General features: G+C 40.2%; 1 protein-coding gene across 1 annotated transcript in view; it reads right to left on the bottom strand.

Moving 5' to 3' along the window:
* Window positions 1-5,018: 5,018 nt before the first annotated feature.
* Window positions 5,019-25,437, bottom strand: part of Etnk1 (ethanolamine kinase 1) — a 43,371-nt gene continuing 22,952 nt past the window's right edge. Inside the window, exons 5-8 of the mRNA XM_036180439.1 lie at window positions 18,698-18,781; window positions 16,632-16,792; window positions 10,461-10,534; window positions 5,019-10,190 (exon numbers count right to left, since the gene is read on the bottom strand). Of these exons, the coding sequence (XP_036036332.1) occupies window positions 10,118-10,190; window positions 10,461-10,534; window positions 16,632-16,792; window positions 18,698-18,781 (392 nt within the window). The 3' untranslated portion in view covers window positions 5,019-10,117. The remainder of the gene's footprint in view (window positions 10,191-10,460; window positions 10,535-16,631; window positions 16,793-18,697; window positions 18,782-25,437) is intronic.

Genomic DNA, 25,437 nt, shown 5'->3' with positions numbered 1-25,437 from the left:
ATTTATCCATTTAGCATCAGGCTTTTGTTTAAACTTTTTATCTCCTTGCACACTGGACTCAGCTCCATTACACTTCCTGGTGTCCCTTTTCTCCTCAAACCATACATCTTTTATTTTTCCCTGCTCAGCTTCTTCTTTTCATTATAGTCTGCATATGAGTGACCACACCTACTTCAACAAAGCCATACCTCCTAGTCCTACTCAAGTAGTGCTATTCTCTAATGACTAAACATTCAAATATATGAGTCTACAGGGTTCATTCATGTTCAAACCATCACACATGTGCAAACAATAATCTCTGAGGGCGAGGAGGATAAATGACCAGGCCCCTCAGCTACTCAGCTGCAGAGTACAGGCCTTCTGTGCCTAAGGCCTTGGGTTTGTTTGTTTGTTTGTTTGTTTGTTTGTTTGAAGATAAAAATATGACCACAAAACTATGCACATCATAAAACCACACTAAACACTGTAAAATGGTTGCTCATGAGGAATAAGGAAAGAGAATAGGGATGAAAAAAGAATGAGTTGGGTCGGGGATAAAGCTTGGTGAGCATTTGCTTAAACACACAGCACTGCTTCAAGAGACAATAGCCAAGCATGGTGGTGCACACCTTTAATCCCAGCACTCAGGAGGCAGCCGCAGGCAGAACCCTAAGTTCGAGGCCAGCCTGGTCTACAGGGTGAGTTCCAGGACAGCCAGCAAAGTTACACAGAGAAACCCTGTATTGAAAAACCACACACACACAAAGTCAGCTGCCTAAACAGGAGTAAACAGGGAGACATTGGACCCATTCAAGCTTATTTTCTAGATGGCAGCTGGAAACTTTGGAGAGTCGTGACTTGTTAAAGACCCTGTCTCGAAAAACCAAAAAAAAAAAAAAAAAAAAAAAAAAAAGACCCTGGCAGGAGGGCCCAAGATGACCGAAGGGAGTTCAGGGTCCCTAACGAAGGCCAGAAGAGAAAAACAAATGAAGAGGTCCCTGGGATGGAGGTCTTAAAGAGTACTTACAGAGGTGGGGGAAGAATATGGCCAAAGCTGGACATACCAGAATGTGTAGACAAAAGACTGCAATAGTGGAGTCTTCACATTTCAGAGACTCATGCAACACCCTGCCCTGGTGTTTCGTTTTTATTTTGAAAGATAGATGAAATGGTGCTGTCAACACTGAAGACAACAGGATTCTGTTATACTGATAAGGAAGTGAGTGCTGGCAAACGATATCAAATACTTAGCTTTTCCTTCTCGTTAAGTTCCGTTAGATTCCAAAGTTGAAACTCACAAATCTTTGAGCAGGATGGCTTTAGGCTCTTGTTAGGGATGTCAGCAAGACAGCCTTTTTCAAGGCACCTACACAGCTTCTGCCACCATGAGAAAAGAAATATGCAAGAAGCACAATAATATTTTAAATTCTCTCCTAGTGTTACAAAATGAGGAAAAGAGAGCAGTTTGAATTAGCATCTTTGGTGTGGTGTGAAGATTGAAATAGCATTCTTCAGCAACTAATTACTAAATATAGCATTTTTGTAAAAAGGATTAATTTCTTGAGCTATTAAGATTCACAGTACAAATGAGAAGTTGAGAAAACCAACTAGAGAGATCTTAGTAGAGACGGGTGTTTGATTTTAATTCATAGTCTTATGCTGAATTTAAGTAATTCGAGAAAAATGCCTGATGTGTCTGGAGAAATTGTAGGCTGTAAAGCTAACCTCAGTTGTCAGTTTTGTGAGACGTAGGATCACCTCTGGGTGTATCTATGGGCAGTTATCTCCATTAGGGTAAGTTGGGAAGACCTAATCACTACGGATGACACTATCCCCTGGGATGGAATCCTAGGTATAGACAGGAAGTGAGCTGATAGGAGGCTTTATCTCTGTTTCACAGCAGCTCCCACTGTGACATCATTGCCATGAACTGCACTTCCACTCTGAGCCAAACCTTTCTTCCTCAAGTTGCTTTTGTCAGGGTACCGTATCATAGTGACAGAGTAACAAAGACAGGCTGGCTCCCCTTTTTGTTCCAAAGGTGATACACAATGCAAGTCATTACTGACAGCTATTAATATCTTTCAAGATAAGAGTTTTAGTGTTTTAAGTCAATAACATCTGCTTTGGGTTTTCCTGAATTTTATAAAATATTATAAGAAAACTGACTGTAGGCTTTAGCTTTAACTCGAGTGAAAAAGACCACTTACTGTTTCTTTCACTGTTAGGGGCACAACTTTTTAAAAACTAGGCTGAGCCAGCCATTGTGACACACTTCTTTAATCCCAGTGTTTGTGAGGTAGAGACAGGGATCTCTGAGTTTGATGCCAGCTTGATCTATATAAGGACTTCTAGGACAGCCAGGGCTACATAGAGAGACCCTGTCTCAGAACTGGGTAGGTGAGATGTCTCAGCAGGTTCAGCGCTGTGTAAGTCTAATGACCCTGAGCTGGATCTCTGCAAGCCATGTTCATTGTCGTGATGAAACACCATGACCAGACAACTTATTAAGGAAAACTTATTTAGGCTTACAGTGCCAGAGGGATGAGTCCACCATGGCAGGGAAACATGCTTCTAAAGCAGCAAACTGCAGAGCTCACATCTTGAACCATGAGCAAACAGCAGAGTAAGCACTGAGAACAGTGTGAGGTTCTTAAACATCAAAGCCCACCCCGAGTGACTACTTTCTCCAGCAAGGCCAAAGTTCCTAAATATACCCAAACAGTGTCACCAAGGACCACGTATTCGAACGTCTGAGCCTACAGGGTGGAGGCGGCATTCTCCTTTAAACATCACACTATACACCACATATGTAAAGGTGGAAGGAGAGAACTGACTCCGCAAAATTGTCCTTTGACCTCTACAGAATGGCACCTCCATCTACATCACACAAACACAATATTTAAAAATTGGGACTTAGAAAGCTTTTAGGATTCCAAAATCTAAGAACCCTGAATTCTGATCACCTGAGAAAATCAACTGCAGTTTTTATACATATTTTCCTCAATTGAAGCTCAAATAATTAATACCAAACCAAATCAAGAGGAGGAACAAGATATGGTATTGATTTCTACTTCCAAGACAGCAGACTAGGTTTTCTCTTTGTGGGCATCACCCTGGCTCAGGTAAGTTACCCTGGACACCTTTGCCCAGATGTTAGCCTCCCTGCAATGCCAAATGCTGCCTCTTTCTGTTTTGTATAAAAACGTTTCTCTACTTTCCATACTTTTCTTCATGTGGGAAGTGAAAAGTTCATCGTGTACCTCGAAGTACTGTAATGTTTTGAGACTGGAGAAATAATGTTCACTTGCTAGGGAGCATGGGTGCCACAAGACAGATCCCTAAAGCAGAGAACTGTAAAGATGAGTAAGTACCCCAAGAGGTGCCCAAGGGGTACTGCAGTGAGGCAGGGAAGGGAGAGAAGCACAATAGGCCGAGCATAAAGATGGCTTTCTGAAAGTGAAACTTCCCAAGTCGTTTGGGTACAACTTTTAAAATTAGTCTGGTGGTGTCTTAGTGTTCTGTTGCTGTGAAGAAACCATGATCATGGCAACTCATAAAGAAAACATTTAACTGGATTGGCTCGCTTATAGTTTCAGAGGTTCAGTCCTTTATCATGACGGGGGAACATGGCAGCACGCAGACATATGCGGTGCTGGAGCTGAGTGCTAATCTTGCAGGCAACAGGAAGTCAACTGTGACAGTGGGTAGTATCCCGAGCATAGGAAACTTCAAAGCCCACCCCCACAGTGACACACTTCCTCCAACAAGGCCATACCCACTTCAACAAAGCCACACCTCCTAATAGTGCCACTCCCTATCAGATTATGGGTGCCAATTACATTCAAACCACCACAAGTGGAAACAATGAGCAGCAGTTATCCAGAGGCTAGGGGTGTGGCTCAGTTGGCAGAGTTTGTGTAGCACTCAAAGTGCAGGTTTAATATCCAGTATCATGTAGAGATGGTGGAGGCACACATCTGCAACTAAACTTCCAAAAGCAGATTTCAACGTTTTCACAGCATACTGCAAACCAGAGTAGCAGGGTGGTGGTCTGAATGAGCTATTCCCCTCCACACACTCATGTGTTTGAACACTCTGTCCAGCTGGAGGCTATCTGGAAACGTTAAGGAACATTTAGTAAAGGCTTGCAGGAAGAAGTATATCACTGAGTGGACTTTGAGTGTACAGCCTCAGCCCACAGCCAATGCTTTTTCTATGTGGTTGAAGTATGATCAGCCTGGTGGGCCATAGTGGTGCACACCTTTAATCCCAGCACCCAGGAGGCAAAGACAAAGGAAGATGGATCCCAGAGTTCAAGGCGAGCCTGGTCTACAAGAGAGAGTTCCAGGACAGCCAGGCTACACAGAGAAACCGTGTCTTAAAAAACAAATAAGGAGGGAAGGAAGAGGGAGGGGAAGGGAGGGAGGGAGGAAAAGGCGATCAGCTAAGCTTCCAACTTCTACCTTCCCCATGTATTCCCACATGACTGTCTATCCCTCAGGAACTGTAAGACAAAGTAGATTCTGAGGTTGCTTTCTGGCTGTGGTATATTATTATCATGGCAACAGAACAGTAACACAATGAAAAACTTAAAATTGCCCCATATATATAGTTGCATGCCTTTTTTAAAGAAAACAAAATTACACAAACAACAAAACTGGGTGAATGTTTACATGAGGAAGCCAGAGGTATCCTGTCATGCTTCACCTGTTCCTTTGAACCTGGGCTCACATTTTCTTGGCTAGACTGAGAGCCAGCTGGGGTTATGGGTGTGGAGCACCTGGCTTGTTATGGGGGTACTAGGATCTAAACTCCAGGCCTCATGATTGCTCAGTAACTACTCTCCTAAGCAGACCACTCCCCAGTTCTTATTACTGACTTGGAAAGCCTTTGTTTTCCTCTAGTGTGAGGGATCATCTTAAGACAGGGCACTTGCTAGGCAAACAATCACCACTAAGCTTCGATCCTTTAAAGTCTTGTATCTCCATAGTCTACACGAGACAATTTCCAAATTGAGTATGAACAACATGGACACATTATAGTTAGAACTCAACTTTATTGTTACAACCAAGGTTTATTTACAGAATATAAATCTCTTCAAAAAGATACATTCCTTCATTTAATCAATGGTAGAAAGCCTTATTAAACAGAAATAAAGCCTAAGCCGCACTTGTATCTTAACAGAAACACGGCTTCATTGCAAGTTCATGAACACAGAACACAAATGTCACTTCAGCAGCTACATGAATGAGGCTGTTGATTTCACTGGCAATGCCATTTTATCCACGGAACAAATTTTACTTAAATTAACAGTAGTAAAACTTCAATTTCAAACATAAAAATATGTAACAACAAAGGAAAAAGCAGGAAGTATCTCGCTAGCAAACAGATGAGCAAGTTCTCCGGCACTCAGACCCCTGGCTGAGGCATAGGGAAACGTAGGACAAAAGCTGCATTCATCTGCGAGGTATCGATGCATGTTCAGTGCTGAGACTATCCGTAGCACTTACAGTCTACACAAAGCAGCATTAGACTACAATTCACATTGGAGCAACACAAATTTAGGATCTATGCCACAGCTTCCCAATTCAACAGACAGCTAAATGCAACAACAGTTAACTCATTTCAGCTTTTTTCCCTTGTGTTATGGGTAACACCATGTCTTCTATCTTCACTCAGGACATTTGACCTTGCTGTACAAAAGCTCCTAAATACAGAAAAGTTCTTGTAGGTTCCCTTAGTTTACAGTTACTTTAGTACAGGTAAATACAGAGGACAACTTTAGATTATTGACAATGAACACTACCTACAAACAAGCAGCAGCATGCCACAGTGCAGGCATGTCGAGCAGGTACTCTGTCCCTCCACTGCTCGGCAGGTGTCACTGGGTTTCAACCCAGCTCTCAAAGTTCCTGGCTAGGAAGCCTGTAATTTCCTGCTCCACTTCCACAAACTAGTCAAAATACAATGTAATGTTTCAGTTCTGTAAGTATCTAGTGTTTTATTAACATATTAATGGGATCCAAATTACCACAGGGGTAAGATAACTGAGAGATAAAATTATAACTATTTTAAAAGTGTTTTGCAAGTACATAGGCCATACAATGCACAATGGACAAAGATGTGTTGGTACCATAGCACACAGTCCAGGAGAGAAGACTTCAACACAGGAGTTTAAAGTGCTTATGAGTGAAGCATCAGATTTGTTTCTAATCCAAATACTTTGGGTTTCTTCCCATATCAAATTGAGCCAAAATTGAAAATTTTCAGCATAAAAACTATTCAAACAAATCTAACTCATTTTGTAACATGTCACTGAATTTAGCCTGCAAGAATTCAAGGTAATACAAAAACCTCAAGTATTTTCTTTTACAGAAACAAGGGCTGAAGTTCCAAACAGGGATGTTTTATCTGGATCAGCTGATAACATCTGTCAAACCCAAGATTTAACACTGCCCTCACTATGAGGAAGGCAGCACACCATCCTTCATCTTGCGTTTCAGAACAGAAACGTGCCTGAAGATGGCGCTCAGCTTCACAGTAAAGGCCATCATGAAATGTGATGGAGAAGAAAACCCACAGCCACCAGCCCTGAAGGGAGAGACACTCAAGAGGCTTGTCTCCACCTGCGCTCACCTTCTGTGTGAGGTAGCACACGCTGCTGCCACTAGGAAAACCCTAAGACAAAGCACTGTCCACTTTGTCAACAGGATGACAGATTCATATGGAAACAGCTAAGTCTACAGTACTCTGGAATGCAGTATAAAATGCTTAAAAGCAAGTAAGAGGGGGGGAAAAATCAACCTGACACACTGCCCTTTATACATCAGCTAGTGAGATCAAGAGGTACAGGTGGCTTCTGCTTAATGCAGAGAACTGAGTACTGTTCAAAGTAGAGGTTTCTAACTTGTCTTTAGAGTGTTTGGGGAATTCTTTAAGTCTAAAGTCTAAACTCGTGAAGTTAAAACAAACATGGGGGAGGGTGTCACAAAAGACACCTTTTTTCTCACAATCCCAAAGTGAACCACTCCAGAGAAACCACCCGACAAACTAAGAGACATCATTTGCCCTATGACTTGTATGGATGGGATTTACATTCACATTGAATTTCAAGTTTTTGTTGAAAGTGTCAACAAACTCTGAAAATAGAAAAGGGGACCACACTTCCGTTTATAAACACCAAATAATATTTTTAGTTTCCTTTATCTTCAAATTATGACTCAAAGAATGAGCTTTACAAATTCACTGCTTCCCAGAATCTAATCCACAAGAAATTAATAACTAAGTAAAAATTGGAAGAAAGTCTTATTAGGCACTGAGAGGCTAAATAAATAAAGAGCAACATTAACTAAACCAAATAAACCTTCCTTCCAGTTCTTGCTATCTCACCACACAGCTAGAGGTGCACTGTTCCCAGCCCAACATCAACAGGCTGGATCACCTAATGACAGAAAAACTTCCACAAAGGAGAATGCAGAACGACACACTCTTGGATGCAGGACACAACTCACACTAATTACAGCTGCTTATTTACACTGTCCTATTTACACTCCAGGCAGACCTAGTTGATGAGGTTTGTGCTCATGTTGATCTCAGGCAGATCATGTCAACAGTAAGATGTGGCCACCACATCTCATTTCCGGAAAATGGTGGTAGTGCAGGATTAGAAGAGGGAGGGAAATCAAATATCATTGGTCAGGTTCAAGATCATACAGGTGTGCCAGGGAGACAGGATCGGGGTAGAGGGCAGAAATGAGGAATTTTGCTTGTTACAGCATCCAGGCCACTACGGTCTATTGATTAACATTGAACATCCATGAATGCCACTTCTAACATTCACTTTCCTATTTACAAAATGAGCTTACCACCAGTTGAGTGATTAGGTAAGGCATTCAAGTTCCTTAGCTTAACAAAAGAAGGCAACTGATATCCTAGCAAGCCACAGGACACATTTTAGAGGGATGCTCTTCAGAGCTGTCCCAATGCACCCTCTTTAGAATCCCTTACATGGTCAATACAAAGGAAAGACATTTTGAATCCTGTTGATAGTCTACACCATGATCCCCAAAAGCTATATGGGAAGCAGGCGCATCAGAGCACCCAAATCTGGCCAAGGAATGGGGACAACAGTTTACATGTGCTAGTCTTTTCCCAAGATCTCTTGCATGCTGGCAGGGTGACCCAGGAAGCCTCGCTGCAGTCACTGCCACAGGAGTCTTCGGCAGCTGTGTCTCAGCCGGCTGCTATGCAGTCCACCAGCAGCCGCAGCTGGTGAGCCTCCATTCAAAGCACTCTCAAGTAAGAACAGGAACAGACTAGCAAACACTGTCTTCTCCAGTGTTCTCACGTGACACATACTCGTGGATTTTGAGAGAAGGAAAGCAAAGAATCAGGAGGCTCACATCTTTTATCATTCTATGGCAATGTTCCAACCACGGATGAAAATTCCACTAGGCCACTTTCTGTAGGTTTGCTCTAACGTTGAAAAGAGCTAGTCATTATTTCCATTCAAGGAAGTCGGCAGAACTGTAATGATCTTACAGTAATGTGGTTCATAAAAGCAAAACAACATTACAACATTGGGGAGGTAGAAACCAAATCCAGGTCTAACACTGTTAGAGACACATACTTAGGAGTCTATTTATGTGGCTAGAATTTACCATCTCAAATGGCCATGGCTGTAAGTGTTCCTACTTACTTTATTAACTTTGAACACGTTGAGACAATCCAAGTATTTTAAAGCACTTGTCTGAGAACATAAGTCATGTGGACAATATACCAGACGATGTCTTAGATCTGCATTGCATACTTTACATACGCAGATCCATGGAGCCAACTTTGTACAAAAGCACTTAAGTGACCAAAGTGCAAAGCCTGTCTGCCTAATCTAAGTTAGCCGTGACTGCTCAAGCCCACAGTCTTCAAAGACTAAAGCCTTCTTGTCTACCTCAAAGACCTAACTTCCTTCTATATAACAGTTGCCTCCCTCTTCCACCTATACAAAAATAAAAACTAGACTTACAAAAAACAAGATAAACAAGTCCTCCTACCACGACTACTATTTAATTCACATTTCCTTATTGGTTAAGAGTTTAAGTATTCAAGCTCAATGACCTACCTAAATGTTCCTTACTGATTCTTCTAACTGCTTTAACAATATTACTCTGAAATTACATGTATAAGCAATCATTTGCTGACTCTACAGACAGAAAACCAACCTAAGGAATGAATCTGAACAGAAAGCATCTAAATGATATTCCTTGCTTCCAAGTATGATGAACTCTGTATGTTTCAAATACTAACAATATAAGCTATTATTTAATGAAGAAAAACAGAGTCTCTCAAGTTAAACAAAATTTTGAGTTAGAAACAATTTGATAGGTAAATTCTAAAAACTGAGACTATTACCTTAAATGACCATATCTAGTATTTTAAAACATGACTTAATACAGATTTTAACATTAAATTGTTATACTTATATTCCAGGATTATACAGTAAATATATTTTATATTGTCAGGCTATGTAAAGAGACAATTTAATTCTAAGTTGTATTCTTCAAAGAAATTATTTCCAATTTCCAATTAAAAGAAGTATACCTCCTAGAGACAGTGACTGCCTTGCTCCCTCCTCAACGGACACTTCTCTAGAAAACTCTAGAACAACCTAAGTTACTACCCAGGCAATGACTGCCATCTCCAGAGTAAATGATTCATTTTACAAAGGTTACAATGAACAAGAATGTTTTTCTAAAATTAACCCTATTAACAAAACTTTTAAAAGATTTCTACAACATTCTCGTTGCATACACTGAACCAACAAATGAAAAGATGAAAGTAGTCAGTCATGTCAAATCTATAATAAATAATTCACATGTAACATGGACTGTATTGCCAAAGGCTAAAGCCGACTCTACTCTTTCTGCTGATGGACAAATCTCTAGCCTGCAGCATACTCACAATGGTAAGCATATTTTTTAACATCATTCTATTTAGAAATAAATTGGTTGTTTAGAGGCATGATTTATAAAGCAAGATAACCAAATTAAATGAGTGTTAACAAATCCTGGCTTTTGGAACTTCTCAGGAAACATCCACAAGCACTGCTCAGCTCCTGGAGAACAAGGAGGCCTCTTCTTTACTCAGGCATCTTTAGTGCTGTGACCTCGGGCTTCATTTTAAAGTACTGCTTAAAACGAACAACGGCATACCTAGTGAGCAAAGAACAAGGAAAACTCAGAGCTGACTCAGTCCCTACTTCCAGAAGTTTAAGATTTCAAAGTGCACATTTAGCCTGCTGCGCCACCTACTGGACACTTCCTATGCTGAGCACCTGCCAGCCTAGAAGCTTCCATATGGCTTAAATGGATGTGGCCTTAAAGCGCTGCCTGAGAACAAGAATGTGATGCTCCTGTCATTTCTACACACTAGTTCAACCAAGAAGAGACAGATAGCACCTCACAGTCAACACATCATCTTACCCAAGGAAATCAAACTCAATTGTGGAGTACTTGGCTTGGATCAAAGCCCAGAGTCCCCAGAAGAAATGAGAAGCCTTAAAGAGAAAAAAAGAAAGAATTATGAAACAAATTTTTGTACACAATACAAAATTGTTAATTCTATGCTTTTCATCAGTTACATGCAAGGTATTTTCTTGGTAAACACTGAGCTTAGGACTACTGAGTTCCAACAATCTCTAGCCCCACAAGCATCTTCTTCTGTTAATTTTACACAACACAGCCAGAAGAGAACATGCGGAAGCAGGGTAGTTACTGGATCACCACTGATGACTATCTATATAGGAAATGACAGTCAGAATGACTTGAAAACTGAAGTCTAGCAGTTTCTATAGCCTTTGCCCAATGTAGAATTTAGGACTCCACATAGCATACAGACACGAGTAGTGGCTCACACCCCTCTATTTTATTGGTTCCATTATACACACAAATTTACAACACTGATTAACAAGTTTATCAGGGAAAACTAGATCCTAGAACTTAAAACTAATGTGATTAGAAACTGAAACGTAATTGTATGCATGCCTTACAACTATTTTTTAAATGATTAGCATTTTTGTTTTACATGTTTGTTTGAATGACTCTTGAGTGTGTGCGCACATGCGCACGTGTGTACACACACACACACACACACACACACACACACACACACACACACACGATAACTTAGAATGTAAATTCTGGTAACATGGGGATGTTCTTCCAGAGGACCCAGATGAGATTCCCAGCACCTACCACCTACCCACACAGACAGAAGCTCATAGCCATCTGTAACTCAGGGGATCTGATGTCTTCTCCCTGCTTCTGTGGGCACCAGGCATACAAGTGGCACAGGCAAAACACTCATACACACTTTTTTTTTTAATGCAGGTTACAAAAATAAAGTTTTACTTTCCCAGAAATATTCTACTTTTACTAGAGATGCTCTAGAAAAACAATGTTAAGAACCAGGTTTTATTTCTGGTATATCCTATAAGACAAAAGACAAAAGGGTCAATGAGATTGCTCAGAGCAGTCGTTCTGAACCTACGTATCAAGACCACTTTGGGATAGGTAGAACTACCCTTTCACAGGAATCACCTAAGACCATCAGGAATCATAGACATTTGCATTATGATTTATAACAGTAGTAAAACTATAGTTATAAAGTAGCAACGAAAATAATTTTATGGGTGGTGGTCACCATAACATGAGGAACTGTAGTAAAGGGTCACAGCATTAGGTGTTGAGGACCGCTTGCTCACAGAGTAAAGTAGCTTGCTACTAACCACGTCTGACAATCTAAGTTTAAATATCCAGGACCTATATGGCAGAAGGAAATAATTCTAGTAGGTTGTCCTCCGAATCCACAGGTCCTGTAGCATGAGCATGTTCATGCCCACACAAAGTAAATAGATACATGTAACAATTGTTTTAGTGTGCAGTGTTAGCCAGGCATGGTGTAATGGTGATGGCGAACTCTCCTCAAATTTTCAGCACCTGTCAACATCAACAGCCATAGAGAAATGCAAATAAACACAACAGAGATCCTCACTAAGTCACAGTGCAGTTATCTAAAAGCAAATGACAGCAAATGCCAGAGAACCTGCGAGACAGAAGGAACCCTTCTGTATTACTGGTGGGAGTGTAAATTTGCCAAGCCAGTATGGAAATCAGCATGGAGGTTTCTCAAAAAGTTACAAATTGGTCTACTATATGGCCCAGCTATGTATACTACTTCTCAGTAGTCAACCCAAGATCCCATGTTCCATACAACAAGACTCACAGCAGCCAAATTATGGAACCAATCTAGGTGTCCAACAACAGAGGATGGACAGACAGAGTATCAATGGTATTTCTGCAATCATAAAGGGTGAAGTTCCATCAGATGCAGGAGAACTGAGTCAGTAGAGATCATCATGTTAAATGCATTAAGCCAGTCTTACGAAGACAAATCCTGCATGTTTTCTCTCATGTGTAGGTCCTAGATTTTATAGGAACATAAAATCATTATGTATTGACGACATAAAAATAGAAGCAACACTGTTTACAAAACAAAGGACTAATGGAAGGGTGATGAAGGGAAGAGGGATGTTAACACACTCCAAGCACACTGTATACACGCATGTAATAGCCTTATGTAACCCTGTATATTAAAAATATTTCTTTTTAAAAACTGGGGCTGGGAAAATGTTTCAATGTTAATAACCCGTATTGTTCTTGTAGAGGACCAGTTAGTTCTATTGCAGCACCTACATGGTAGCTCACAACCTGTAACTCCCAATTCTAAGGCTTCTGATGCCCTCTTCTGGCCCCCATGGGCACTGCAACACACATGGTACACATGCATATATGCAGGCAAAATACTCAACACATAAAATAAAAAAAATTGGGCCAGGCAGTGGTGGCACACGCCTTTAATCCCAGCACTCAGGAGGCAGAGGCAGGTGGATCTCTGAGTTCGAGGCCAGCCTGGGCTACAGAGTGAGTTCCAGGAAAGGCACCAAAACTACACAGAGAAACCCTGTCTCAAAAAAATTTAAAAAATTTAAAAAATAAGTAAAAATCTAAACTTAAAAAATTAAAGTTTAAATTTAAATTAAAAATTGAGAGGCTGAGACAGGAGGATTACTACAAATTCCAAGTGAATTTGGCCAAGTTCCAGGACAGCTTGAGTCAGAGTTAAGACAAAGTCCACTACCCCCATACCATCCACCCCCACCACCCACCCATTCCCGCCACCGCCCCCCCAATCAAAAGAATGTTAAGTCCTAGTGGTCCCACATGTGAAGACTTCTCTCACTCTTGGGATAAGGAACACCTTATTATATTCTACAGGTGGATTACTAACTTTCAGTATAGTACTTCAGAATACATGGACAAAATCAAGTCTTTAACTTTGAGGACTCTCTGGCCTGACTCAGGTCAGCCAGATAACTTATGTTTGGCCATGCATGCAGTGAGCACACCATTCTTCTGACAGTGACTACGGGTAAACCTTCCAAGGTTCTGGCCTGAGCGCTCTGCTTCCTATGTAACACCTCACAGGCACTGTCTCTCCCAAAGATGATAGAATGGTGCACCATTAAAACCAGGGGTTACAATTAACCTTCCTTAGGTCATTTCTGTCAGGCCCTTTGTGGCAGCAACGAGAAAAATACTCATCATGAGCCCTCAGACTGTGACAGGCCATGCTCATCCTGGCTGCTTCCACACACACTCCAGAGCACAGGCTGTGACAGGCCATGGGACTCTCAAGCCTCACAAGCCACTGGACCTCCCAGTGCCACTAACACTAAGGCACAGATCAATCCAGTTTCTCCAAAGATGCCATTGGTAAGAAAGGAACATCAGAAGTCTTTAATGACTATTTAATGACTAATTTCCACTGATGTTTTAATCCTAACTGAAGATTAATCACCTTCAAACTCACTCACCATGTTGATCTTTATCTCATCTATAAGGCACATTCCCTGTGAGATCTCCTCTCATTCCCCCTCTCTTAAAGTCCTGTGATCCCAAAGAGAAGGGCTCTTATTTGTGATTCATGAAATAAGCCTCAACATTATTTTCACCATTCAGATCCTTATAGCAAGTCACGGGGATTCTGCGAAACAGGGGCTAAGGAGATGAGACTGATCATCACTGTTACTAGAAACCCTATGCAGGACTCTTGGTTCTGCACCAATGATGAAAAAGACACCTGGAGAAAGACCTTAAACTCTAAGGCAAGAAGAACTGAGAAGGTCACTCATCCATTCACACATGTAAAATGTGATAAATACTTCAGGTATGAGCAAGAGGAAATGAGAGTCTCTAAAAGCAAAGCAATCTGGCTAAAAGGAAGCTAGCAGCGGGGCAGTGGTACCCATGCCTTTAATCCCAGCACTTGAGAGGCAGAGGTAGGAAGATCTCCATGAGTTCAAGACCAGCCTGGTCTAAAAACACAATTAAAAAAAAAAAAAAAAATACAAACAAACAAAGACAAAAAGAAAGGAAGCTAGCAAAGTCTTAAAGGGAAAGTGGAGTGTGTGCCTGGACATATCTGTGCACACTTCTATACAGGTCCTACCACAAGTCTTTCTATTCTGCAGAAAGCAAGAAATGAAAGAAAAAAATTCACATAAGAGGTCATCAGAATTTTGGTTAAAAAAAAAAAGGAATTCAGAACAAGTTTTATTCACAAACCACCAGAAGTTGGTATTAGACCTCACAATATATAAACTTACTATACACTCTTTTGTTTTTTGAAAAACACACATAAATTTAGAGGAAATGCTAAATGAGTAACATTATTAGAACAACTAACCAATGAGATGGCTCAGTGAACAAAGGTGTTTGCCATCATGCCTGAGGACCTGAGTTCAATGCCTGGTCCCATGTGGTGGTGAGAACTCATACCTGCAAGTTATCCTCTGATCTCCACATGTGTACCATGTGTGGCAGGTATGCATGCATACATACACGCACACACATACACAATAAAATATTTTCAAAAATAATTTTGAAGTTTGATGTTTCTATCATTTGTCCTTTAACTTTTTTCTATCAGAACGTAATAAATGATGTGGGGGCAATGTACACAAGGAGATGCTAAGATTCTCCACCTCATTTCTTTGTATGTATCTGTGAATACAGGTGTGTGGGCATATGTGTACGCGGATGCATGTGTGTGGACGCCATTGTCTACGGTGTCTTCCCAGCTCTCTGAACCCAGAGCTCACCAACTGAGCTAGTCTAGATGGTTCCAGGAATCCCATGCACTGGGTTACTGCAGGGCTACCATACCCACCTAGCTTTTTCCACTGGCTTCTGTGGATCCTAACTCTGGTCCTAATGCTTACACAGTGAGCACTTTACTCACTGAGACATTTCTTGAAGACAGGAGCTAACCACCAAGATTGGCTGTCTGGCCAGCAGCCCAGAGAGTCACCTGCGTCCTCTCTCTAGCACTGGGGTGACAAGTGTACGCCACACCCACTTTTACATGGGTGTGAAGGATCCAAACTCAAGTCCTCTCGCACAACAAGCACTCTGCTCACTGAGCCATCTCTGCAGTTCTCATATAAATGACATTCTGTCTGCTGTAGCCACCGTGGCCAACTGCACCTGTAATCCTAACACAAGGGGCCTGGACAACAAGGCTAGGGGACACATGGGTCCAAATAAATATGTTTAAAGTACAGTAAGCTTTTTGTTTACTTTGGTTTGGTTTAGTATTTTAAGGTAATATAATCCAGGCTAGCCTTCCTTGCTGTGTTGGCCAGCCTGGTAGTGAACTCTAGATGCTACTGCATCTGCTTCTCAAGAGCTGGAACTGGAGGCATGCACCACCATGAAGGTGTTTTCCCCTTAAATCACATTTAAGTGTATTTCTAATCCCTTTGCTAGGAATTTTAAATAGATATGGGTGCTAAGTTTTACCAAAATATGTTATCTTTTCATTTTAAGCTATAAGCATTTTGAAGGACTTTAATAGTACACTTCCAATCCTCCTAAACTAGCATAGCAGTAAATGCTTGGCATGTGATTAATGAACCATATACAGACACAATTCCAGAATCAAAAAAAGCATGTAAACACTGCAGGAAGTCTGCGGGTGAGTATCGTTACACAGACATCAAGGACTCCAATGGCAGCCTCTTTAGCTGCCCAGCAGCTCTACTACATGAGCATCAGACAGCAGCTACCACATCTGAACACATCCTCTCATTTGAGTGCTCTGAGTCTATCTGTGGAATCTGTGCTGCACAAAACTATCAACAGTCTAGCTGGGGGCCATCACTGAAAAAAACAAGATGGCCAATGCTCCCAAAGCCAATTTTACAGTCATATTAAAGCCTATAACGTAGCTGAAGGAATTGATCTAGTTACTCAGGAATGCTTTAACACATTAGCTGCAAGCTATGCTAATGAACTACAATATTCTCAGAAGATGAAATATTTTCAAACTAAACGCATGTTAAGATAAATAAGTGGATAAAACAACAACCAGTATGTCCTTAAAGCAAGGTAATAAACTAAGAGGCAAGCTGTAAGCAATCATGTTTTTTCATTATTTAAAACAGAATTGACAAAACTAAAAACTGAGTTATACAATGGTCAAAATTTAGTTAGGTGCATTAGAAAATGGTCACTGATTCTATTTGAACTTACCAATGCAAACTGGTTGACTTGAATGAAGAGTGTCTCTACTTCCTTTTCAGTGACTTCACTGCCAAAGCCCTTAAACTCCTTGTAGGCTTCAAGGTAAGAGCGCAACCACTGGCCCTGGAGTTCTCTATCTGGATAAAGACTATAGTCTACATCACTGACACCTGAGGAGAGACAGACTATTGAGAAACACCCTTACGAAGGCCTAAGTACTACCAGCCAACTTTCTAACTGGAAAGTAACGAAAACTTTCACTTCAGCTAGCAAAACCTTATCACTCAACAATGGACTAGGCGTTCAGAATCCCAGCTTAAATCTAAGGCACACAGCTGCTGCTCATCTTAGGAAACTGATGGAGTTCTCAGCAGTAGCCCCAATCTACATTTGAATAAGGCCCTGGGTGACTGTAAGTACAATGAGGTGAACAGAGGTACAAGCCCTGTCTCTCTTCAGTTTTTGACCACACTCAGGGTGAACATATCCCTATGTTAAACTGCTATAAAGTTTCAGAAAACAATATATTTGCTCCCATTTATCATCCCACTCTGATATTTTCTATTTCTACCTTTTCCATTTTGTTTGAAAGGAGGATGGGGGAGAAGAAAGGAATAAGGAAGTTAGGTGGGCCATTAATTATTACAGTCTCATGACCTACCTAAAGCTTCCACTATTCCTAACTGGCATTCAGGCTCTTCATAAACACTCTAAACCCACCTCTCTCTCTAATGTAACCTTTGCTTCTCCTTCCAGAGCTTTCTATCCTACAGACAGCAATCTCACTGTGGTGGTTGGAAAAAAAGAAAAAAGAAAAAAGCAGCCCTCAAAGGGAATAGCACTATTAGGAGGTGTGGTCTTGTTTGGGAAGGCAGGATTTGAGGTCTCATATATGCTCAAGATACCGCCCAGTGTCTCAGACCACTTCCTGTTGCCTCAAAGATGTAGAACTCTCAGCTGCTTCTCCAGAACCATGTCTTCCTGCATGCTGCCATGTCCCACCATGATGATAATGGACTAAACCTGAAACTGTAAGCTGCCTCCTCAGTTAAATATTTTTGTTCATTTTTTGTTTTTTTTTGTGGGAGTTGTGGTCATGGTGTCTCTTCACAGCAAGAAAAACCCTAACTAAGACACTCATCTTAATGCTGCCTCCCTCCTCTTCCATTTGCACATCCAAATACTACCTAACATTCAGGTTTTAATTCAGCTTTTCCCCACAGAAGTTCTAAGACAATTTTGGCTTCCTCCTTCATAGCTACAACACTGTGTTTGTCATGAAAGGTGAATTCTTTTTTATGGGTGAAGTCGGGGGGAGGGGGGGCGGGGGGGAGGGATTTAAGACAGGGTTTCTCTGTGTAGCCCTGGAACTTACTTTGTAGAGCAGGCTGGCCTTGAACTCAAGAGATCCACCTGCCTCTGCCTCCTAAGTGCTGGCTTGAAAGGGTGGATTCTTATCCTACACAAACCCATTCCTGCCTATGGGACATGTGAAGATATGTGCAGCACATACATAAGCACTGGCACATACATGTATGGTAAATTTGGTGGAACTAAGTAACTAGAAACCAAACTTTCACCTAGCCTGGTAACCTGAAATATGTAAAAAGACAGGAATCTGTTACAAGTGCAAGTTCAGTGATGAAATATCCTCACTAGGAAAGAACACCCAAAGCATTTTCTAATCTTTACTTTTAGGAAAATTCCAAATACAGTCATGTTAATTATCTATTAATTTATATAGAAAGCACCTTCCATTCTTTAAGTAATGACAGAATAAAATTCACGTGCACATGTGATATGGAAGCAGAGCTGAAAGCCCAGTCCCAACAGAGGTCGTCACAGGATCAAAACCTGGGCTCTTTCCCTGCAGTATTAGTGTCTTCTCACACAAGCCATGACCATCTCCCTCTTGTGCAGTATTTTCTGATGGCAACTAAAGGAAAAGCTCTTTTCTCCAAGTAAACAAAGCCAGCAGGTCAAGCTGGTGGGCAGGTGTGCCACTCCTATCCAGGTACTCATCCTTTAAAACAACACTGTGAGTAGGAGCCCCAACAGTGACGTGTGGGTCTCACCTGCAAATTCATTGAAATGATTTCCAATATCATATGCCAGGTAGTTGTATCCAGAATACTCATAATCGATGAACTGTACGTCACCTATGTGAGACACAAAAACAAAGCAGATAAGAAATCATATACATGATCTGAAGACCCCTATGCTATCTGTAATTCAATCCTTCTCATACTTTGTCTCAATGCGTGTGCTTGGTTACATGCACTTCTGAGACAACACAGGGTGAGGCTGTGAATTTTATGGCAATGAGCTTTACAAAATTCAAATATGTCTCTTGATCAACAGCATTTCAAAAACACTACTGTTCACTTTTGTTTAAATGAAAATATAGTCATTTCCAAGTTCTAATAGAAGGAAGATGTTTTTCGCCACATGGGGGCATCAGTAACTTAAAAATTCATGTTTAATTAGAAATAATTCTTTGGAAATTGTTAAGAGCCTATCTTAACGAAATATCACCTATGACACACTGTATAGCAAGCTTAACTACATATAAAAATCAAACAAACTCTGAAAACCTGAATTCTGTGACTGAACAGTATAAGACGTGAGTTGCTATCAAATTCTTATTTTTGGCATAATTACACAACTGAGTTTTCCATGTCTTAGGGATATTACAGTAGTGCTTTCACCTTTTAAAACGAGTAATGATACAGTTTCTAACATTTAAAAAATTTATTTTTATATGAGTTAAATTAAGATTTTGTGTGTGTGTGTGTGTGTGTGTGTGTGTGTGTGTGTGAGTGAGAGAGAGAGAGAGACAGAGAGAGAGACAGAGAGAGAGACAGAGAGAGAGAGACACCCCAGTGAGCACTGGTGACAAAACAGACTCTTGGTCTACACACAGTGGCATTTCCTAAATAAAACGGCATCTGAATGTTAAGGTCTTAATAGAGATTTGTACAGTTAAGCCAAAAAAGTATATTGAACATATTCAATCATAAGAAAACCAAAAACATATGACCAAAAATGTTGTGGCAAATGTAAAATTTTGGGGGCAACAACTATATTTAATATAACTCTAAAACTCTGAGAATGGCAAGGGGCTGGGGAATAGCTTGGTGGTGGGGTGCGCCTGGGGTTGATGCCCAATACTAGGGAGAGAAAGCTCTATTGCAAAAAATTACAATGATCAAAGAATATTTCAGTGTGCAAAACTGGACATATATTGTTACAATAAATAGAAGGTTTCTTAAATATTAGTGAGAATAAATCACACTGCAATTTAGCCTCGAGTGGCCTGCTGCAAGCCCAGCACTACTGGACAAGCACACCCTCACTGAAGGACTTCACTGAGCAACAGAAGGGAACCAGGACAAGCTGGCAATGAGAGGCTGCAGACAAGTACCATGGCAAGCCTTTGACTCACACAAAGGCGTTAAACAGCTTTCAAAACTAATAGTCAAAATATAAGAGTAATGAATATGGATACTGAATCAACCATTACACTGTGATACAATTGATTAAAATATGTCTAGAACAAGAAGAGTATGCTGAATACAGGGCAAAGATGAATTGAAATAAACCCTAACAAAATGTTCAGCTCCTTTTACTACAGGTGATAGACAAGTGATATTCCCTTTAACTATTTTTTTTAACTTCTTTACAATGAGGATTTCTGAAGGAAAAATATTCTTCTATGGATATTCTATACGAAACTGCCAACAAAGAAAACTGAACAGAATGGTCCAGAACACGCCTATTCCTCCACAAGCCTTCTAAGAACAAAATACACTTCCCAGGGTTCCTACCTGAACCCAGCAAACGTGTTTAACACACATAGCTTTACATGCAGCTGTTGATGGCTCTGATTCGTTAGCACAACTCCTTGTAGAGCTCATGTTACAGTTAAATGCCAATAAAATACACAGCCCAGTCCCGAAGCTTACTGTTCCACATACAAAACAGCTTCAATTTTCAAAATTACATTTAGAATTTGGCAAATAGTTAAAATGGCAGGTAAAAACAGACCTGCTTATACACATAATTTAATTATAACATAAATCATTTTAAGAAAAGTTAAAATCTGTTTCAGCATGAAAAGTTTTAGCAGTGACTTTTGTAGTAGCGTTAACTCATTAACACTGGCCTTTATGTTTAAATGCTATGTTGAGTTTATAATGAAATCTAAAGATAAGAAAATGAAGCTAACAAAGTACAGATGGGGCTGTTACCAGGCTCCGTGCATGTGAACAAGTGAGGCGACAAAGCTCCAGTCAGTGCGTTTAAGAAGCACGGGTGCGCCGCCACATGGCAGCAGCAATGGCATACCTAATCTGTAGCAGATGAAGAGAATTTGGCAAACTCACATTGTACAAGACACAAAGCTTTAAAGGAAAGAAATTTTTAAAAATCTGCATTAACTATTCTTTTCAAGTTATACAAAGTGGAACTCAACCTTAAATTTAAAATTCTGCAATAACATAAAATTACAGATGTCTATTTTAGGGTGCCAGAAAAATCAAATTACGGTATTGGAAATTGCTCTCCTAGCAAAAGAAACATGAACATGCAATTTCTTTATCCAGTAAGTTTAATTCTTATTTCTAATACTTCCTAATATTAAGAATGTTCATATCACTATTGATAAATAATTCTTTAAGATAAAAATTTCTTATTGGGGTCTCAGGGGTAGACAGATAATGAGAATATTCCCTAGAACTGTATGTGCACACTCACTTCCTACGGAGAGGCTTCTCGATCATCCAGATTCTCAAGACATCCTTAACCTTTAAAAACAACAACCGGCTTAAGGGCTAGCATTGATTTAATTACCTTAGATAATTACATCAGCGACACACATAAAGCAAATGATGGATGAATTTAAAATTTTAAAGCTATATTTTTGTTTTTTACTTATTTGAAGCCCTTCAATACTACAGGAAAAATCAAGTTATACTGTTCAAATCTCAATACAAGAAAAAGTCTTCTAATAATAAACGCAAAGCACTTTAAAGCCAAAACTGGATAACTACCCAAGGCTATTTAATAATAGCAAGACACATTTGTCTCGACCTTATTTTGTTAAAAATAAAAAGATAAAAAACAAGAAATAAAGTTATCAATATGAGAATGTGAATACCCTTCCAGCTCACTGCACCTGCTCTGCTGTTAGACACATAGCAACATCTATAAGGAAAAGTAATGATCTTCACAGGAATTCTGCAAAAACATTGTCTGTCTCACACAGACCCAGACAGGAAAATCTATGATGGGAAACATCCAGTTCTGCTCTGTATCACCTCCCTCAGAGCATAAATCACTCTAAAGTCAAGGGCTAGGGAGTGGCAATTGCTATGTGACACAGAGCCTGGAGGAAGGGACAGAAGGGCCAGAAGGGCCTTCCTGGCATATGAGAAGGAGTCAAATGCTAGGAGAGAAGTGGAGTCTACAGAGAACACCGAGACACAGGAACAAATGAGGAGGGGTTGCAAAAGAGCATTAACAGAAGAAAAAGATGGTATTTCTAACATTCTCATTCAAGTATGAATCAATATAGTGGACCTGAATACACAGGCTGTAAAAAAGCTCTAAGCCTCTGCCTGTGTGCATGCAAACAACCCTTATTAAATTTGGTGGGCCACACACAAAGAGGAGGGGAAGGCTGAAGAAAGGATTCAGCAGGAATGGTAAGAGAATGAGAGAATAATTGAGAGGGAAATGACCAAAGTACATTATAAACAAGTATGAAACTAAGAGTAAAACAGACACTGAAAACAAAGATCTAGTAATATCTTAGTCATTGTTCCTTAACAGTTCAGGAATGGTTTGGCTGGTTTTTAAACAGGGTCTTGCTATGCAGTCCTGACTGGCCTGGTATTCACAATATAGACCACACAAGCCTCACATGGCAATCTTCATGCCTTTGCCTTCTGAGAGCTAGGCACCTGGCTAGGGTTGAGTCAGGCTGCTTGCCTGACTTTGGGGTGGTTTCTCTCCCTATGCAGTAGTCTAGAACAAATCACTACAGGGTGAGTATTACTCGTCACAGGAACACAAGGCTCTCTCCAAGATGGTAGAAATGTTCTACACTTAAGGCGTTCCAGTTGTGGGAGTGTAAACCAAGTAGCATGCTTAAAACTCCCTTTTGTTTTTAAAGGCAGGATTCCACTATGTTGCTTAGGTTGGCCCTAAACTTCTCAGGCTCCTACACCTCAGTTTCCTAAATGGCTGCAATTCTAGGTACACATCATCACACCCAACTCAATGTGCTAAGATTGGCACAAAACACTTCAGTGAAAGACCGGGCTCTAGAGATGCTATGCTGCTAAAGAGCTTAAGCATGAAGAGCAATCATATCTGCAACTCATTAATACATATAAAAGAAAGTAAGATGAACTGATGGATGGACAGATGAAGTGGGGTGAGAAAGCACAAACTTGTCAATTCTAGATTCTAGGTGGCAGATTACACGGGTAGTCACTATACATTCAGATATGTGCTATTTACTAGAAAAAATGACTTTTATATCTGTATTTGTAAATATTTAAATAAAATAATATATAAACAGCTTTTATTTTAATGAGTACAGTGGTACTCCAAGCGGGTAAGCAAAGCTGTATATGTATAATATATTGGTTTTTATAAGCAAACATGTTTATATGACTATATACCTATTTCTAGTTGTTTCATCAATAGATGTTTATATTTGTCTGTATATGAGATTATCTTTCAAATGAAGACAGGATTTGTTTTGCTTCTGTTATTTTTTAAAAATATAGAAACTCAAGTGGCCCTCAGGATAATGGCCTTGAATTTCCCATCCCCTTTCCTCTACCCTCCAAATACTGGATTAGAGGGCCGTCACACCCATATATGCAATACTGAGGACGGCACCCAGCTTTAAGCATATTATGCCAGCAATATACCAACTGAACGACATCTACAGTGACAGTTTTCATAAGGAGGCCATGGAGGGCTGTCTCAGTCTAGCAAGAAGGTACTAAAAGAAATCTCTACAACTCTCCTAACAAGTCAGATCTTTGTTGAAATTTTAAAATAAAATCAACAGAAAACTATCTTCTAAGTCATTAAAACAACAAAGGTCTGCATTAGTAACAGCAGAAAGGATCTGGCTTAGAGCCGATCAGGTAACGCAGAGTAGTGGTGACTTTCCTACCTGCAGTGTGCACAACTAAAGAAATTCCAAGAAAAGGTCTTTTCTCCTATTCCTCTGAACTGCCTAAATGCTTACCAACCAACTTCTTTTGTTTTACTCAAGAGAAAACGGACAATGATTACTAAAGATATGTAAGCCTCATATGTAGGCTCTTAGGAAGAAATGGGAATGAAGAAAGAAATGAATGAACTACCAGAAGTCATCGTCAAACCAAAGAACGTCATCTGACAGAAGTAGAGACATGAAAGCAATCTCAAAGCTGACATGTCAGCAACTAAAGAATTAGGATCAAAATATTACATTGGAAGCCAGTCAATAAACAAATTAACAGATAAATACATAATGCTGCCTGTAGCTCTGGAAGAAGAATGACTGCTTTCCATCTTATTTATTCCAAATTCTATCTCATCATTGCTTAACAAACATCTGAACTCTGGGGCTAACTTTTCAAAATCCCCATACCAATTCATCCCAGGAGGACACCTACCTTGTCTTGTGTCCCCTAAGTGTTGTCTTCTGACAGGGAAAGCATCAATACAGGGTTAGAATTACTCTTCAAAAGAACATGAGGCTCTCTTTAAGGATGTTAAGTGTGCAAATTTTTTTGCTATAATACCTATGCATTCCTCTAACATTTACACAGGAGAATGCCAAATAAACATTGGGCGCGCTTAAAAACTGAGTGTCATCTCAGACACACAGGCCACAGTGCTTAAAAACTATCCTTCATTCTTTTGATGAGATACATTGTATAAAATGCATGCTACAAACAGATATAAGGGCTGGCAAACTATGTATGCATATTAATGCAAAAGCCAGCTCATCGCATTATTATTTTTAAATGTATATAGGCACCTCAAGATGATACTGTACAAATTTACTAAGTTAGCTTCAAATGTACACTTCTGAGAAATTAAGTTAAAGCATATGACCAAGACAGCTTGATGACATCAAGGCCAGTCCCTTCACTTCATCCATTATTTTTATCTATTTGTATCTCATAAGATAACCAGAAAACAGTGAGGGCCTGAACTCAAGTTATATGAATGACCTTAGAGCAACAGATCAAATGTGTATGTGAATATAAATGCAAATTTTAATTCATTATTGTATGTGTAAGTTATCCTCCCTTCAAAAAGCTCAGCTTAGCTTTCATTTGCTACAGCACAGGAAGCAGACAGCTAAGATGTGTAGTCCACTCAGTACTCTTTCTTTTTGCCTGTGAGCCTAGACTTTAATGGCTGAGCCATCTCTCCTGCTGTGTGTGTGTGTGTGTGTGTGTGTGTGTGTGTGTGTGTGTGTGTGTGTGTAAATATACGCACATATCCTAGAGATGGAGACTCACTATGTAGCCCTGGCTATCACAGAACTAAGGAGACCAGGCTGGCCTCAAACTCAGAGATATGCCTGTTTCTGCCTCCCAAGTGATTTGATTAGAGATGTGCACCACTACACACACCTGGCTCCCACACTGCCCTTTCTAAGATCACCTCTGGAGTGTCAAAAGAATGCTCCAGGGGCAATCGCACCATTTCTTATGCATTAAGCTTACAAATTGTTGGAGCAAGGCATGGTATCTTCTATTTGCAACTATAGATTCAAACAGGTCATTATGGTTTC

This window comes from Onychomys torridus, chromosome 3 (genome assembly GCF_903995425.1).
Source record: "Onychomys torridus chromosome 3, mOncTor1.1, whole genome shotgun sequence".
NCBI classification, from domain to species: domain Eukaryota; kingdom Metazoa; phylum Chordata; class Mammalia; order Rodentia; family Cricetidae; genus Onychomys; species Onychomys torridus.
This window is presented reverse-complemented; position numbering and strand designations above follow the sequence as displayed.